Source organism: Takifugu rubripes, chromosome 17, assembly GCF_901000725.2.
Source record: "Takifugu rubripes chromosome 17, fTakRub1.2, whole genome shotgun sequence".
Lineage (NCBI taxonomy): Eukaryota > Metazoa > Chordata > Actinopteri > Tetraodontiformes > Tetraodontidae > Takifugu > Takifugu rubripes.
In genome coordinates, this window is record NC_042301.1 from 4,838,937 (window position 1) to 4,854,324 (window position 15,388).

General features: G+C 41.5%; 1 protein-coding gene and 1 non-coding gene across 2 annotated transcripts; both read right to left on the reverse strand.

The window, feature by feature from the left end:
• Positions 1–143: 143 nt before the first annotated feature.
• On the reverse strand, positions 144–12,449 carry LOC101066400 (uncharacterized). Its single transcript, XM_029850646.1, has 20 exons — positions 12,378–12,449; positions 11,846–12,157; positions 11,550–11,629; positions 11,322–11,433; positions 10,936–11,124; positions 10,569–10,856; positions 9,790–9,866; positions 9,570–9,681; positions 4,518–4,706; positions 4,112–4,423; positions 3,816–3,895; positions 3,588–3,699; positions 3,339–3,401; positions 2,830–3,132; positions 1,931–2,007; positions 1,711–1,822; positions 1,333–1,521; positions 967–1,248; positions 658–734; positions 144–533 (listed from the first exon to the last, which is right to left on the reverse strand). Exons 1-20 carry the CDS (start codon positions 12,381–12,383, stop codon positions 404–406), a joined length of 3,102 nt encoding a protein of 1,033 aa, XP_029706506.1. The 5' UTR covers positions 12,384–12,449; the 3' UTR covers positions 144–403.
• trnar-ccg (transfer RNA arginine (anticodon CCG)) lies at positions 7,840–7,912 on the reverse strand. Its single transcript has one exon. It is a non-coding gene; the product is annotated as a tRNA-Arg (tRNA).
• Positions 12,450–15,388: the final 2,939 nt, after the last annotated feature.

Sequence of the window (15,388 nt, forward strand, 5' to 3'; positions counted from 1 at the left end):
CCAGAAGTTAATTTAGATCACAACAGTAGTGATTGAAGCCTTCTGAACCATATAGCGGTTTTCACCGTTTGATACGCTCGATTATGGCGACATCTGCTGGCTGATGATTGGAACTGCATTTGCATGGAATAATGAGAAAAGCGTCATGAAACAGTAAAACAGCGTTTAATATCAATCAGAACCGATTTAATCTCAGCAAAATTAACATCTGTTCTGGTCACAGAACATCGGAGTATTTCTAACCCAGAACTTGAGGAACATCTAGCTTTATGACTGCTCATTTGCAACAATTATTATCTTGTCTCCTGACAATCTACACATACGAACTAAATTAACTTAAACTTAACAAAACAGACATTGATTAACAATCAAACTGAGACAACGGAAATGGCTGCTAAAAATGTCATACATGGTAAAACAGTTTTTGGTGCATCCAAAACCAAATCCTCTTTATCAGAGCTAAGAAATATTCCGCAGGCATCTTCAGCAACATGTTGAAAATTGATCGCCTGATGTCCAGACTATAGGAGGATCTGCAAGAAAACGTTTAATTAGCTTTTTTTTTAAAAAAATCAATCAAAATACATGAAAAAGGAGAGGATGAAGATGAAGAATGCACTTTAGAAACACAAACTTACAAATGAAACACAAACTTACAAATGTCTTTCTCGCTCTTCAGTGGCTAAAGACTTTATATCTTCCTCCATAAAATCTTTTACATGTTCAGTATTAACCTGTGAACACACAAATATGACCTATTACATATTTTATTTGGCCTACAATTGTGAGCTATGATCTTTTAAGAAAGTAATTATCATAAAGAGTTGATCAAATCAGTGTTGGAACTAAATGGTGACTCAAAATGATTAAAATAAAAGGATAATAGGTGTTGATGATGATTGGAAATGTTGGGTACCCAGCAAAACTAACTGGGAACAAAGAGTTCCCGGCTTTGCAGACGCTTACTTCAGTATCCCAAAGTTTAAGTGAACTCCACCCAGTGCAGTCCTGAGCAGCAGCTGTGGTCTGACAGCTCATTTCACTTCTTGGTTCATTATATCCACTATCATGGCCCTGATGCTCTGACCCAGTTGGGACCCCTGACGGTTGGTCAGCCATCTCTTTATCGATGTCGTGTGCCATTTTACTCAATGCTAAATTTTTTACTTTGAAGTCACGTGGCAGCTCTTCGTGAGAGTATAGTCTGTCAGAGAAATATACTCTTCGTATCCGACAGTTTGCATGGATCTAAAGAACAGGACAAAAGGAAATATAGCGTGTTTACAGCATGTAGCAACACTGCTGTCGTCTGGAAAATCTGTTTACACTTACTTGAATTTTCACCGTTTTTACATATTTAGTTCCAAATAATTGCTGGGTAACTTCTGCCAAGTTGATAATAATGTAATCCCAGGACGTAGAAAGTCTTATTGGGACACAACCTGAAAACACCCTCGCTTTCATCTCCTTTCTGAAGGTGCTCAGGAATATTTGCCTTTGGACGCTTTTCTCATCAGTCACCTGAAAATTGTCAAGAAGAAAAATTGGACAAAAAAACAAAAACCACTGCACAGACCCACATCATCACCTACTGGCCCTTAATAGGAACAGCTTAAACTACCCTGCAAGAGTGGACAAGTGATCAGTTACCTTTCCCTCCAATCCTGGACTGATATCAACTGATTGACATACTGTCTACTACATACTTACTGTTATTTTACAGAAAAAATCCTCTCCACTTTTCTTCAGCAACATGTTGAATATCGGTTGCCTGATACCCAGGTTATCCTCAAGGTCATGTGGAAAGGAAATATAGGTCGTTCTGCAAGATAAGACATTTTTCAATACTCTATCATAATATATGGAATTCTATATATATGTTTTCCCGGTGGCCTGAGACGAAAATTCCTGTTTAGGAACACAAACTTACTGCGAAGATCCTTGTACTTCAATAGAAAAAGACCTAATGTCTTCATCCATAACACTTTTGACGTGTCCATTTTTAACCTGTGAACACACAAATATGAGCTTAGTTGCATTTTTTATATCTGAGACAAATGACCTTTTATACACTCAGTATCTATACAGCTTAAAAACGCTTCTCGAGGCTCTGCTCTGGAGCCAGAACTGGGGTTAGAGTCCACAGGTGAGAGCCCAGGGGCTGGCTCTTTGCCCATGGGGCCCAGCTGGGCAGAAGGAATCATTAGGGTCTGGTCAAGACACGTTCCTTGGTAGTCCAATTCCTGGCCACTGAAACTTGGGACGCCACCTCTCTGGCTGGAGCTTATGACAGATGTAGAGCAAGTTCTGGTTCTATACCCAAACCCTAACCCTAACCCTAATCCTAACCCAGGGGATGGATTCTCCTCCATGCTGGAGTTGCAGCATGAGAAATGAAAAGCTGGTCTGGACGTATTAATAACCCTCCAATTATGGAGGGAAAATAGATTCCCTGTGCTTTCGGGGTTGAGCAACAGAGGGAAACAGACCTGGGGGTACTCAGAGAAGGTGTTCTCGAGTCAGGGACAGAGTTTTCATTGTAAGGGGGCTGGGCTCAGCCTTAGAGATCAGGTGAGCAGCTCGGACATCCACAGGGAGCTCAAAGCAGAGCTGCTCCTCTTCCACATTGAGAGGAGCCAGCTGAGCCTCCCTGGGGAGGTGTTTTGGGCATTTCAATCCAGGAGGAGATTTCATGGCAGACCTCGGACTGTGTCTGGGCACCCTTAGTGAAGCTGTTACTACCGCGACTCGGAAAAGAGGCTGGGAGATGGAGGGACGGAGGGACAACAAAACTGGTTACAGGGAGTTCACGCTTTCACACATGCTTACTTCTATATTCCAAAATTTAAGTAGACTCCACCCCGTGCTGTATAGAATGGATCGAAATCCAGGTTGGTAGTTGAGAGCAGCAGCTGTGAGCTGACAGCAAGTTCCACTTCTTAGTTCATTATATCTGTTGCCATGGCCACGATGCCCTGACCCAGATGGGACCCCTGAGGCCATCACTTCATTGATGCTGGGTGCTGCTTCGTTCTCTACTAAAATTTCAGCTTTCCAGTCATGTGGCAGCTCTTGTTGAGAGTGTAGTCTGTCCGAGAAATACACTCTTTGTATCCGACAGTTTGCATGGATCTAAAGAAAAAAGCAGAAAAAAGGAAATGCAGTGAGTTAAAGTGAGCTTGTAACAACACTGAAAGCCTGTTGACACTTACTTGTATTTTCAGTGTCTTAACATATTTGCTTCCAAATAATTGGTGGGTAAGTTCTGCCAGGTTGATAATAATATAATCCCAGTATGTAGAAAGTCTCAATGGGACAAAACCTGAAAACACGCTCACTTTCATCTCCTTTCTGAAGGTGCTCAGGAATATTCGCCGCCGAATGCTGTTGTCATCAGTTACCTGAAATTTGTAAAAAAAAAAAGTATGCAATTGTTTTAATTACTGATAACACAATGGCAGTTCAGCATATTTTACATTTTTAATAACGACTTAAACTACCCTTTGACACTGATACTGCATTGATGCCAATGACCAGTGGACTTTGACTCTTTGGGGAACCCAAATGTGGATGGTGGGTGCGCTTACTGTTATTTCCAAGCCGCAATCTCCTCCAGTGTTCTTCATCAACAGGTTTAAAATTGGTTGCCTGATACCCACGTTATCCTCAGGGTCGTGTGGATATGATATATAGGTGGTTCTGCAAGAGAAGACATGTTTTTATGAAGCAGCCCAAGGACATGAAAAAGATTATGATCAGGAAGGATTTACTGAGTGACCTGAGATGAAGAAACCAGGTTAGAAACACAAACGTACCGCATGTTTCTTCCTTGCAGTTCAATGGCTAAAGACTTTATATCCTCATCCTTAACCCTCTTCACATGTCCAGTATTAACCTGTAAACACAAAAATATGGCCTCAGTTACATTTTTATCAGGTCCAAAATGTGTTTTATGCACCAATGATCTTAAACAGTTGATGAAGTCAGTGTCTAAAGACTAGATTGTGATTCAAAATGACAAAAATCAAAGCAGCATAGGTGATGATGACGATGATGACTGGAATAGTCGTGTCCTAACAGTTTCAGTTTCACACGTTTCACAGATGCTTACTTCTGTTCTCCAAAATTTCAGTGGACTCCACACCAGGCTGGATAAAATAGATCGAAATCCAGATTGGTATTCATGAGCAGCAGCTGTAGACTGATGGCTGGTTCCACTTCTTGGATTATTTAATCTGCTACCTCGGCCCTGATGCCCTGACCCAGCTGGGACCCCTGGCAACTTATCAGCCATCACTTCATTGATGCTGGGTGCCGCTTCACTCTCTCCTGAAACTTCAGCTTCACGACCACATGGCAGCTCTTCCTGAGAGTATAGTTTATCGGAGAAATACACTCTTCGTATCCGACATTTTGTATAGATCTAAAGGAAAATAGACCGGAAAAAAGGAAATACAGTGAGTTAAAGTGAGCTTGTAACAACACTGCTGTTGTCTGTAAAGCCTGTTTACACTTACTTGTATTTCCACTGTCTTAATATATTTGGTTTTAAATAATTGATGGGTAACTTCTGCCAGGTTGATAATAATGTAGTCCCAGGACGTAGGAAGTCTTATTGGGACACAACCTGAGAACACCCTCACTTTCATCTCCTTTCTGAAGGTGGTCAGGAATATTTGCCGTCGGATGCTTTTGTCATCAATCTCCTGAAAATTGTCAAGAACAAAACCACTGAATATTGACGATTCTTGTAACGATTCAACAGAAGTCCACCACACTAACACCAACCAAAAATCTAAAGTGTGGGGCTGACATTGACATGCTGTCCACCTGTATTTATACCAATGAACTTTGACTCTTCATCGACCCAAACGTAGAGGTGAGCTTACTGTTATTTTACAGAAAAAATGCTCTCCAGTTTTCTTCAGAAACATGTTGAATATTGGTTGGCTGATACCCAGGTTATCCTCAGGGTTGAGGGGAAATGAAAGATAGGCCGTTCTGCATGTAGGAAGAGTTTCAAAATGTAATAATAGTCCATAAAAATGTGGTCTGAGATGAAGAACCCACGTTAGAAACAAACTTACTGCAGATTTCTTCCCTGTACTTCAGTGACTAGAGACTTAATTTCTTCATCCATAACACTTTGGACAAGTCCATTTTTACTCTGTGAACACATTTTGTTCATTTTAGGCCCATAAATAAGTGAAAAATTATTTTTTACGCGCTTAAACAGTTGAAACCCACAGTCCAGGACAAACTGATTCAAAATGACTATCATTGAAGTTCATGGTTTCACTGATGCTTACGTCTATTCTCCAAAGTTTGAGTGGATCACTCTCCGTACTGTCCAGCAGCGAAAACACTTTCTTTTTTAAACAATTTCTAATCATCTTTTCACAACTGCTTTGTGACTGCATTTCTTGTAAACATTATTATTAAATTTTAAAACATTTTTAAATTATTATTATTTAATATTTTGTTTTTATTTGCTTTCATTTATTTGCTTTGAAAATGATTGATGGCTTTGTTCTGACATAAAAGCTTCCTTGGGGAGGTACTACTAGGGATTACTTTGATGTTATAATCATTTTTCACACTTAGTTTCACACTAGTTATTGAAGAGGCTGTATGATTGCAATAAAAAGCATAGATAAAAGAAAATAAAGCATGCGTCCTGAGCAACTGATTATCTCTACCAACCATATCTATAGATCTATATCTATAGATAATACACTGCCTGGACAAGAAAAGGTCACACACTAATATTTCCTTGGACGCATTCGCCGACTCTGATCTTGTTGGCTTCAGAACTCACCTGTTCTGCTCCTCCAGTTTTGCCAGCAGCTCCAGTTCATCGGGACTCAGATTCTCAGAGTCTGCTGGGGACAACGCCGGTGCCGAGAGCGCTGCATCGTGAGAGGAGGAGTCGGGGCTGAGCACTGGGCTTCCTGTTGACAAGGGGTCTTGGTCCATGCCAGGTGGTGAGGAAGGACACTCTAACTGGGGGAGAACCCCAGCAGAGCTCTCTCTCTCTGGACTGCAGCTGGGAATAGACATGGTGGTCTGAGCGCGTCTTCGGTGAGCTGAGATACTGACTGACTGGTCCGCTGTGGTGCCAACTGATCAGGGGTCTTCAAACCTGTCGGGGGGTCAGAAAACGCTGAATGAAGACATCAACAGATGCAGACCTGGAATGATATTCACCTGCCCCGAACAGAGGAGATGGTTTCTGAGTGGCACCGACACACAAAACTATCAGATTTGTGTGGACATGAGTCTGAACGGTGGCTAATGTGAGTTGTGAGGTTACATTTCTGTTAGATTTTCTCCGAACCAACAAGACTTGTTGTGAAGCCATCAAACAGAGAGCAGATCCTCCGTTATCCGCTAGTCAGCATCACTGTCCCCGTTGGTCAGATCAAAACCGCGATTCTGACTCAATATACGATTATAAAATGTCAGACGCCTCAGACAGGAACAATGACACCACCCACCTGCGTCTGCAGGCTCCATTCCCTGGTGTGAACAACTAGGACAGGAAGCAATTCGTGTTAGTCTGGAAATTAATGCGCAAATAGATGCCATTCCAGATCAACAAAAACCTGGAAATGCATGACAGCTCGTTCTCCCGGCCTACACGCATGCGGATCGAAACAGGCCCGCATGCTTTAAAGTCAACTCAGGACTCGTTTGGATGAACATCTCTTGGCAAAGGGACACATCATCCCCTCCGTGCAGCATCAACTGCTCTGCATCTCACCACGACACCATTGTGAAACGACGACAGTGCGCCGATTATAGCACCGCGCCGCACTGCAACGCTGTCGAAATAAATTGCTTACCTGAACGCCTCTGCCATAACCTCAGCGGTATGTTTATCGCCACCGGTCCGTCGCCAACGCCTTTTTTAAAATGCGTTATCAGCTAATTAGAATCTTAATAGACCACCGAGGACAAACGCAGAGAGGCAGAAGCGCTGCTTGCCAACAGGCAAGACAGGCGAGGACTTGAGACCCCCGGCCAGCAGGGGGCGACATGCAGCGCCGGTGCGTTTAGTGTAAATAAACAAGTGAGAGTGGCTCCATCGATTCTAAATGAAGGAAATTATCTGTAGACAAAAGTAAAACAAATGAGGGATAAAGACATCGTAGCAGTTGTGGATTGACCCAGAAGTTAATTTAGATCACAGCAGTAGTGATTGAAGCCTTCTGAACCACTGAACCATATAGCGGTTTTCACCGTTTGATACGCTCGATTATGGCGACATCTGCTGGCTAATGATTGGAACTGCAGTAAAACATTAAAACAGCGTTTAATATCAGTATATTTTAATAATAGATGTTTATGTACATCTTGAAAATGTTTGCTTTCTTTTAAACGCATTATTGACAGGCTATGCTTGGTTTTAATGGAACGGTACCTTTATAAAACACTATGCAAAAGAGAGATGCTTTTGTAAGACTGACAAAAATACAACATAATTTGAGAAAATTAATAAAAATAGAAAAGTCCATTAAATACAAACTGCAGGATGCTTGTCCTTTTAACCTGGATGCCAATGAATGGCAAATTACAAATAACAAAAGTGAAAGGGATTGTGAGAAGTTGGTATCAGAAGCGGAGTAAGACACTTGGGACCAAATGAAGCTTTATTTGCCAACGAAATATCCCGACGCGATGCTTATGCTTAAAAAGATTAAAGTAAGTGAAGCCGCCTGCTTTTATCTTTAGTAGACCAATATAGACAAAATTGATGCTTTGATTATTATTATCGCTGATATTTTACGCGCTGTGCTTTAAACTTTGCATCAAAACGAATACGGACGTATCCGCGGTCGACCCAGATGGGACTCGAACCCACAATCCCCAGCTCCGGAGGCTGATGCCTTATCCATTAGGCCACTGGGTCATCGTGTGACGAAATAAGTATTACATATATATGAAATAACATAGGACATGCACTCTGGTTACCGATTTAATCTCAGTAAAGTTAACATCTGTTCTGGTCACAAAACATCGGAGTATTTCTAACCCAGAAGGACGTAACGTTTAGCTTAAGGAACATCTAGCTTTATGACTGCTCATTTGCAACAATTATTACCGGTATCTTGTCTCCTGACAATCTACACATGCAATACGAACTAAATTAACTTAAACTTAACAAAACAGACAATGATTAACAATCAAACTGAGACAACGGAAATGGCTGCTAAAAATGTCATACATGGTAAAACAGTTTTTGGTGCATCCAAAACCAAATCCTCTTTATCAGAGCTAAGAAATATTCCGCAGGCATCTTCAGCAACATGTTGAAAATTGATCGCCTGATGTCCAGACTATAGGAGGATCTGCAAGAAAACGTTTAATTTGCTTTTTAAAAAAAAAAAAAATTAATCAAAATACATGAAAAGGGTGAGGATGAAGATGAAGAATGCACTTTAGAAACACAAACTTACGGCACATGTCTTTCTCGCTCTTCAGTGGCTAAAGACTTTATATCTTCCTCCATAAAATCTTTTACATGTTCATTATTAACCTGTGATCACACAAATATGACCTATTACATATTTTATCTGGCCTACAATTGTGAGCTATGATCTTTTAAGAAAGTAATTATCATAAAGAATTGATACAATCAGTGTTGGGACTAAATGGTGACTCAAAATGATTAAAATAAAAGGATAATCGGTGTTGATGATGATTGGAAATGTTGGGTACCCAGCAAAACTAACTGGGAACAAAGAGTTCCCGGCTTTGCAGACGCTTACTTCAGTATCCCAAAGTTTAAGTGAACTCCACCCAGTGCAGTCCTGAGCAGCAGCTGTGGTCTGACAGCTCATTTCACTTCTTGGTTCATTATATCCACTATCATGGCCCTGATGCTCTGACCCAGTTGGGACCCCTGACGGTTGGTCAGCCATCTCTTTATCGATGTCGTGTGCCATTTTACTCAATGCTAAATTTTTTACTTTGAAGTCACGTGGCAGCTCTTCGTGAGAGTATAGTCTGTCAGAGAAATATACTCTTCGTATCCGACAGTTTGCATGGATCTAAAGAACAGGACAAAAGGAAATATAGCGTGTTTACAGCATGTAGCAACACTGCTGTCGTCTGGAAAATCTGTTTACACTTACTTGAATTTTCACCGTTTTTACATATTTAGTTCCAAATAATTGCTGGGTAACTTCTGCCAAGTTGATAATAATGTAATCCCAGGACGTAGAAAGTCTTATTGGGACACAACCTGAAAACACCCTCACTTTCATCTCCTTTCTGAAGGTGGTCAGGAATATTTGCCTTTGGACGCTTTTCTCATCAGTCACCTGAAAATTGTCAAGAACAAAAATTGGACAAAAAAACAAAAACCACTGCACAGACCCACATCATCACCTACTGGCCCTTAATAGGAACAGCTTAAACTACCCTGCAAGAGTGGACAAGTGATCAGTTACCTTTCCCTCCAATCCTGGACTGATATCAACTGATTGACATACTGTCTACTGGTATTTTTACCAATGACCAGTGGACTTTGACTCTTTGCAGAACCCAAATGTGGATGTACTTACTGTTATTTTACAGAAAATATCCTCTCCACTTTTCTTCAGCAACATGTTGAATATTGGTTGCCTGATACCCAAGTTATCCTCAAGGTCATGTGGAAAGGAAATATAGGTCGTTCTGCAAGAGAAGACATTTTTCAATACTCTATCATAAAATATGGAATTCTATATATATGTTTTCCCGGTGGACTGAGATGAAAATTCCTGTTTAGGAGCACAAACTTACTGCGAAGATCCTTGTACTTCAATAGAAAAAAACTTAATGTCTTCATCCATAACACTTTTGACGTGTCCATTTTTAACCTGTGAACACACAAATATGAGCTTAGTTGCATTTTTTATATCTGAGACAAATGACCTTTTATACACTCAGTATCTATACAGCTTATAAACGCTTCTCGAGGCTCTGCTCTGGAGCCAGAACTGGGGTTAGAGTCCACAGGTGAGAGCCCAGGGGCTGGCTCTTTGCCCATGGGGCCCAGCTGGGCAGAAGGAATCATTAGGGTCTGGTCAAGACACGTTCCTTGGTAGTCCAATTCCTGGCCATTGAAACTTGGGACGCCACCTCTCTGGCTGGAGCTTATGACAGATGAAGAGCAAGTTCTGGTTCTATACCCAAACCCTAACCCTAACCCTAAACCATTGGATGGATTCTCCTCCATGCTGGAGTTGCAGCAGGTGAGAAATGAAAAGCTGGTCTGGACGTATTAATAACCCTCCTGCTCCTCTTCCACATTGAGAGGAGCCAGCTGAGCCTCCCTGGGCTCCGGTTACATGGAGTTCACGGTTTCACACATGCTTACTTCTATATTCCAAAATTTAAGTAGACTCCACCCCGTGTTTTGGGCATTTCAATCCAGGAGATTTCATGGCAGACCTAGGACTGTGTCTGGGCACCCTTACTGAAGCTGTTACTACCGCGACTCGGAAAAGAGGCTGGGAGATGGAGGGACGGAGGGACAACAAAACTGGTTACAGGGAGTTCACGGTTTCACACATGCTTACTTCTATATTCCAAAATTTAAGTAGACTCCACCCCGTGCTGTATAGAATGGATCGAAATCCAGGTTGGTAGTTGAGAGCAGCAGCTGTGGGCTGACAGCAAGTTCCACTTCTTAGTTCATTATATCTGTTGCCATGGCCCTGATGCCATGACCCAGATGGGACCCCTGAGGCCATCACTTCATTGATGCTGGGTGCTGCTTCGTTCTCTTTCCAGTCATGTGGCAGCTCTTGTTGAGAGTATAGTCTGTCAGAGAAATACACTCTTTGTATCCGACAGTTTGCATGGATCTAAAGAAAAAAGCAGAAAAAGGAAATACAGTGAGTTAAAGTGAGCTTGTAACAACACTGAAAGCCTGTTGACACTTACTTGTATTTTCAGTGTCTTAACATATTTGGTTCCAAATAATTGGTGGGTAAGTTCTGCCAGGTTGATAATAATGTAATCCCAGTATGTAGAAAGTCTCAATGGGACAAAACCTGAAAACACGCTCACTTTCATCTCCTTTCTGAAGGTGCTCAGGAATATTCGCCGCCGAATGCTGTTGTCATCAGTTACCTGAAATTTGTAAAAAATAAAATAAAATAAAAAGTATGCAATTGTTTTAATTACTGATAACACAATGGCAGTTCAGCATATTTTACATTTTTAATAACGACTTAAACTACCCTTTGACACTGATACTGCATTGATGCCAATGACCAGTGGACTTTGACTCTTTGGGGAACCCAAATGTGGATGGTGGGTGCGCTTACTGTTATTTCCAAGCCGCAATCTCCTCCAGTGTTCTTCATCAACAGGTTTAAAATCGGTTGCCTGATACCCACATTATCCTCAGGGTCGTGTGGATATGATATATAGGTGGTTCTGCAAGAGAAGACATGTTTTTATGAAGCAGCCCAAGGACATGAAAAAGATTATGATCAGGAGGGATTTACTGAGTGACCTGAGATGAAGAAACCAGGTTAGAAACACAAACGTACCGCATGTTTCTTCCTTGCAGTTCAATGGCTAAAGACTTTATATCCTCATCCTTAACCCTCTTTACATGTCCAGTATTAACCTGTGAACACAAAAATATGGCCTCAGTTACATTTTTATCAGGTCCAAAATGTGTTTTATGCACCAATGATCTTAAACAGTTGATGAAGTCAGTGTCTAAAGACTAGATTGTGATTCAAAATGACAAAAATCAAAGCAGCATAGGTGATGATGATGATGATGACTGGAATAGTCGTGTGCTAACAGTTTCAGTTTCACAAGTTTCACAGATGCTTACTTCTGTTCTCCAAAATTTCAGTGGACTCCACACCAGGCTGGATAAAATAGATCGAAATCCAGATTGGTATTCATGAGCAGCAGCTGTAGACTGATGGCTGGTTCCACTTCTTGGATTATTAAATCTGCTACCTCGGCCCTGATGCCCTGACCCAGCTGGGACCCCTGGCAACTTATCAGCCATCACTTCATTGATGCTGGGTGCCGCTTCACTCTCTCCTGAAACTTCAGCTTCACGACCACATGGCAGCTCTTCCTGAGAGTATAGTTTGTCGGAGAAATACACTCTTCGTATCCGACATTTTGTATAGATCTAAAGGAAAATAGACCGGAAAAAAGGAAATACACTGAGTTAAAGTGAGCTTGTAACAACACTGCTGTTGTCTGTAAAGCCTGTTTACACTTACTTGTATTTCCACTGTCTTAACATATTTGGTTTTAAATAATTGATAGGTAAATTCTGCCAAGTCGATAACAACGTAATCCCAGGACGTAGGAAGTCTTATTGGGACACAACCTGAAAACACCCTCACATTCATCTTCTTTCTGAAGGTGGTCAGGAATATTTGCCGTCGGATGCTTTTGTCATCAATCGCCTGAAAATTGTCAAGAAGAAAACCACTGAATATAGACGATTCTTGTAACGATTCAACAGAGGTCCACCACACTAACACCTACTGGCAGATTGTTGTAACATTAAACTACCCTGCAAGAGTTTGAACCAAAAATCTAAAGTTTGGGGCTGACATTGACACGCTGTCCACCTGTATTTATACCAATGAACTTTGACTCTTCATCGACCCAAACGTAGAGGTGTGCTTACTGTTATTTTACAGAAAAAATGCTCTCCAGTTTTCTTCAGAAACATGTTGAATATTGGTTGGCTGATACCCAGGTTATCCTCAGGGTTGAGGGGAAATGAAAGATAGGCCGTTCTGCATGTAGGAAGAGTTTCAAAATGTAATAATAGTCCATAAAAATGTGGTCTGAGATGAAGAACCCACGTTAGAAACAAACTTACTGCAGATTTCTTCCCTGTACTTCAGTGACTAGAGACTTTATTTCTTCATCCATAACACTTTGGACAAGTCCATTTTTATCCTGTGAACACATTTTGTTCATTTTAGGCCCATAAATAAGTGAAAAATTATTTTTACGCGCTTAAACAGTTGAAACCCACAGTCCAGGACAAACTGATTCAAAATGACTATCATTGAAGTTCATGGTTTCACTGATGCTTACGTCTATTCTCCAAAGTTTGAGTGGATCACTCTCCGTACTGTCCAGCAGCGAAAACACTTTCTTTTTTAAACAATTTTTAATCATCTTTTCACAACTGCTTTGTGACTGCATTTCTTGTAAACATTATTATTAAATTTTAAAACATTTTCAAATTATTATTTAACATTTTGTTTTTATTTGCTTTCGTTTATTTGCTTTGAAAATGATTGATGGCTTTGTTCTGACATAAAAGCCTCCTTTGGGAGGTACTACTAGGGATTACTTTGATGTTATAATCATTTTTCACACTTGGGGTTAAAGTTGATGTAGTTATTGAAGAGGCTGTATGATTGCAATAAAAAGCATAGATAAAAGAAAATAAAGCATGCGTCCTGAGCAACTGATTATCTCTACCAACCATATCTATAGATCTATATCTATAGATAATACACTGCCTGGACAAGAAAAGGTCACATGCTCTAATATTTCCTTGGACGCATTCGCCGGGGCATTATTATGTTTACATCATGTAATGCTGATGACAGATCAACTCGGCTTATTGGATTTCTTAAAATTGGAATTCAAAATAAAACAGCTGTGACCAGGAAGAAATTGTCCAAGAATCTGCCAATTCAATCTAACCACCCTGACTCGCTGAGTCACGTTAATGTGTTGCAGGTTTTCCGTGTGGGCAGCAGAGGGGAGGAAAGATGAAGGCTTCATCCAGAACCTTCACAGCCTCTCCCTCCCATCCCTCCTCATTCCTCCACCGCCTGTATAAAAACCCCAGAAATCTCATGTGCATTTACAGTCAACATCCAAGATGTCAGGAATTACTCTCTTTCTCCTGTTTCTCTGGTTTCGTCTACACAAGACAGATGAAGGTGTTAACGGTGTCATGAACCAGCTCAGGGCTCAGACAAATTAGGGAGAACACACGTGATGGATTTTAGAAGAACAAGGAATTTATTGATTGATCATGCAAAACAACAAACCAAATCAGAACACCCCAGCAGACCTGGAAGGAGCCAAGCAAGAGAGTGACAGCCAAGACTGTGGAGCATTTATAGCCCTCACAGCTAATCAGTCCAGGTGAGCTGGATCGCCACTTAGCAGCACTTGGCCCACCCACTGCCTGCAGAAGGGAGGAGACAACAGAGAGGCAGGCAGAGAAGACACAGCCAGGGTCGTCACAACGGTGAGCCAAAGATCATTTCCTTCTTTCTTTCTGTTTGGCTTCAGTGTGAGTTTAAGGTATTCTAAGTAGACATGATGTAGAAACTCATGTATTTAAGACACCCTATAGATATCTGGGTTTCAGACACTCCTGACTGTAACCATACATAAATAAAGTAGAACTCAATTAAATAGATAAAGCTCCGTTGAGATTTGCTTTTAGAGGTTTTGAAGCTGTTCACATTCCTAAAGTGCAAAAAACAAAAACAAAGGTTTTATTCATATTACGGCATCAATGCTGTAAGCAGGAAATACTTATTCGCTCTTTTTATACGTTTATTTCTAAAGCTCAGCTGTGATCGATCGTAGTTTCGTTATTGAAACACCCTGAAGAGAGAGAGAGGGAGGAGAGAGAGAGGGAGGAGAGAGAAAAATGTGTGTGTTGCTGTAGATCTTCTCAGCCTATCAGAAAAGGCTCCAATGGAAGCAGCACCAAGCAACCAGAGCTGGTTGATGGTCAGAGAGCCCTCTCTCCCCATCAGTGAGCCCCTGGAGAAGTTTGGTCAGGAGTCCAAATTTGCCCTCCACCCTCTGCCGCCTGGCCCAAGCACACCGACTTGAGCCTCATCTTTCGCCACCACAGCGCCTCCACAACAAGAGCAAAAAGGCGCTGAAGAACGACCACCTGCAGGAGCACAACGGCGAGAAAGTCAACTCTCCGGGTTGTTTTTTCCTGCAGGGGACGTGGTGGAGCCATGCTCCTGCCACAGACTGACACACCTGCAGTCTATCTGTAATCTAGCCGCCTAGTTTAGGACTGGACTCCTGCCTACCAGTGTCGGAGTATTTTGGTGTTTTTGGTGATGTTGGTTTTGTATTTAGAATATTTTGGTGATTCTTGGTCTCTGGTCTTTGGTGCGTTCTCCTGCCCGTTTGAGGTCTTCATGCCATTTGGCTGGACTTCTGAAACGAGCAGAACTCGACTCCTGTGTTGGAGCGCTCTGTGCGCGCCAGAAGTTTGAACTGTTGCTTCCCTGCAGTCCAGGAGGACTGCCCTTTTGTGTTGGTTAAATAAAACCTATTTTGGACTTTTCATCACTGCATTCTTGCCTCCTTTCGGGTCCTGTTCAAACCCAGACCCTAACAA

What these genes read in the sequence shown, in the direction of transcription:
- LOC101066400 (XM_029850646.1), bottom strand. An exon ending in TTAAGACACTGAAAATACAA is followed by an intron (nt 10,857 to 10,935) that starts GTAAGTGTCAAC and finishes TTTTTTCTTTAG; the next exon opens with ATCCATGCAAACTGTCGGAT. An exon ending in TAAAAACGGTGAAAATTCAA is followed by an intron (nt 1,249 to 1,332) that starts GTAAGTGTAAAC and finishes CCTGTTCTTTAG; the next exon opens with ATCCATGCAAACTGTCGGAT.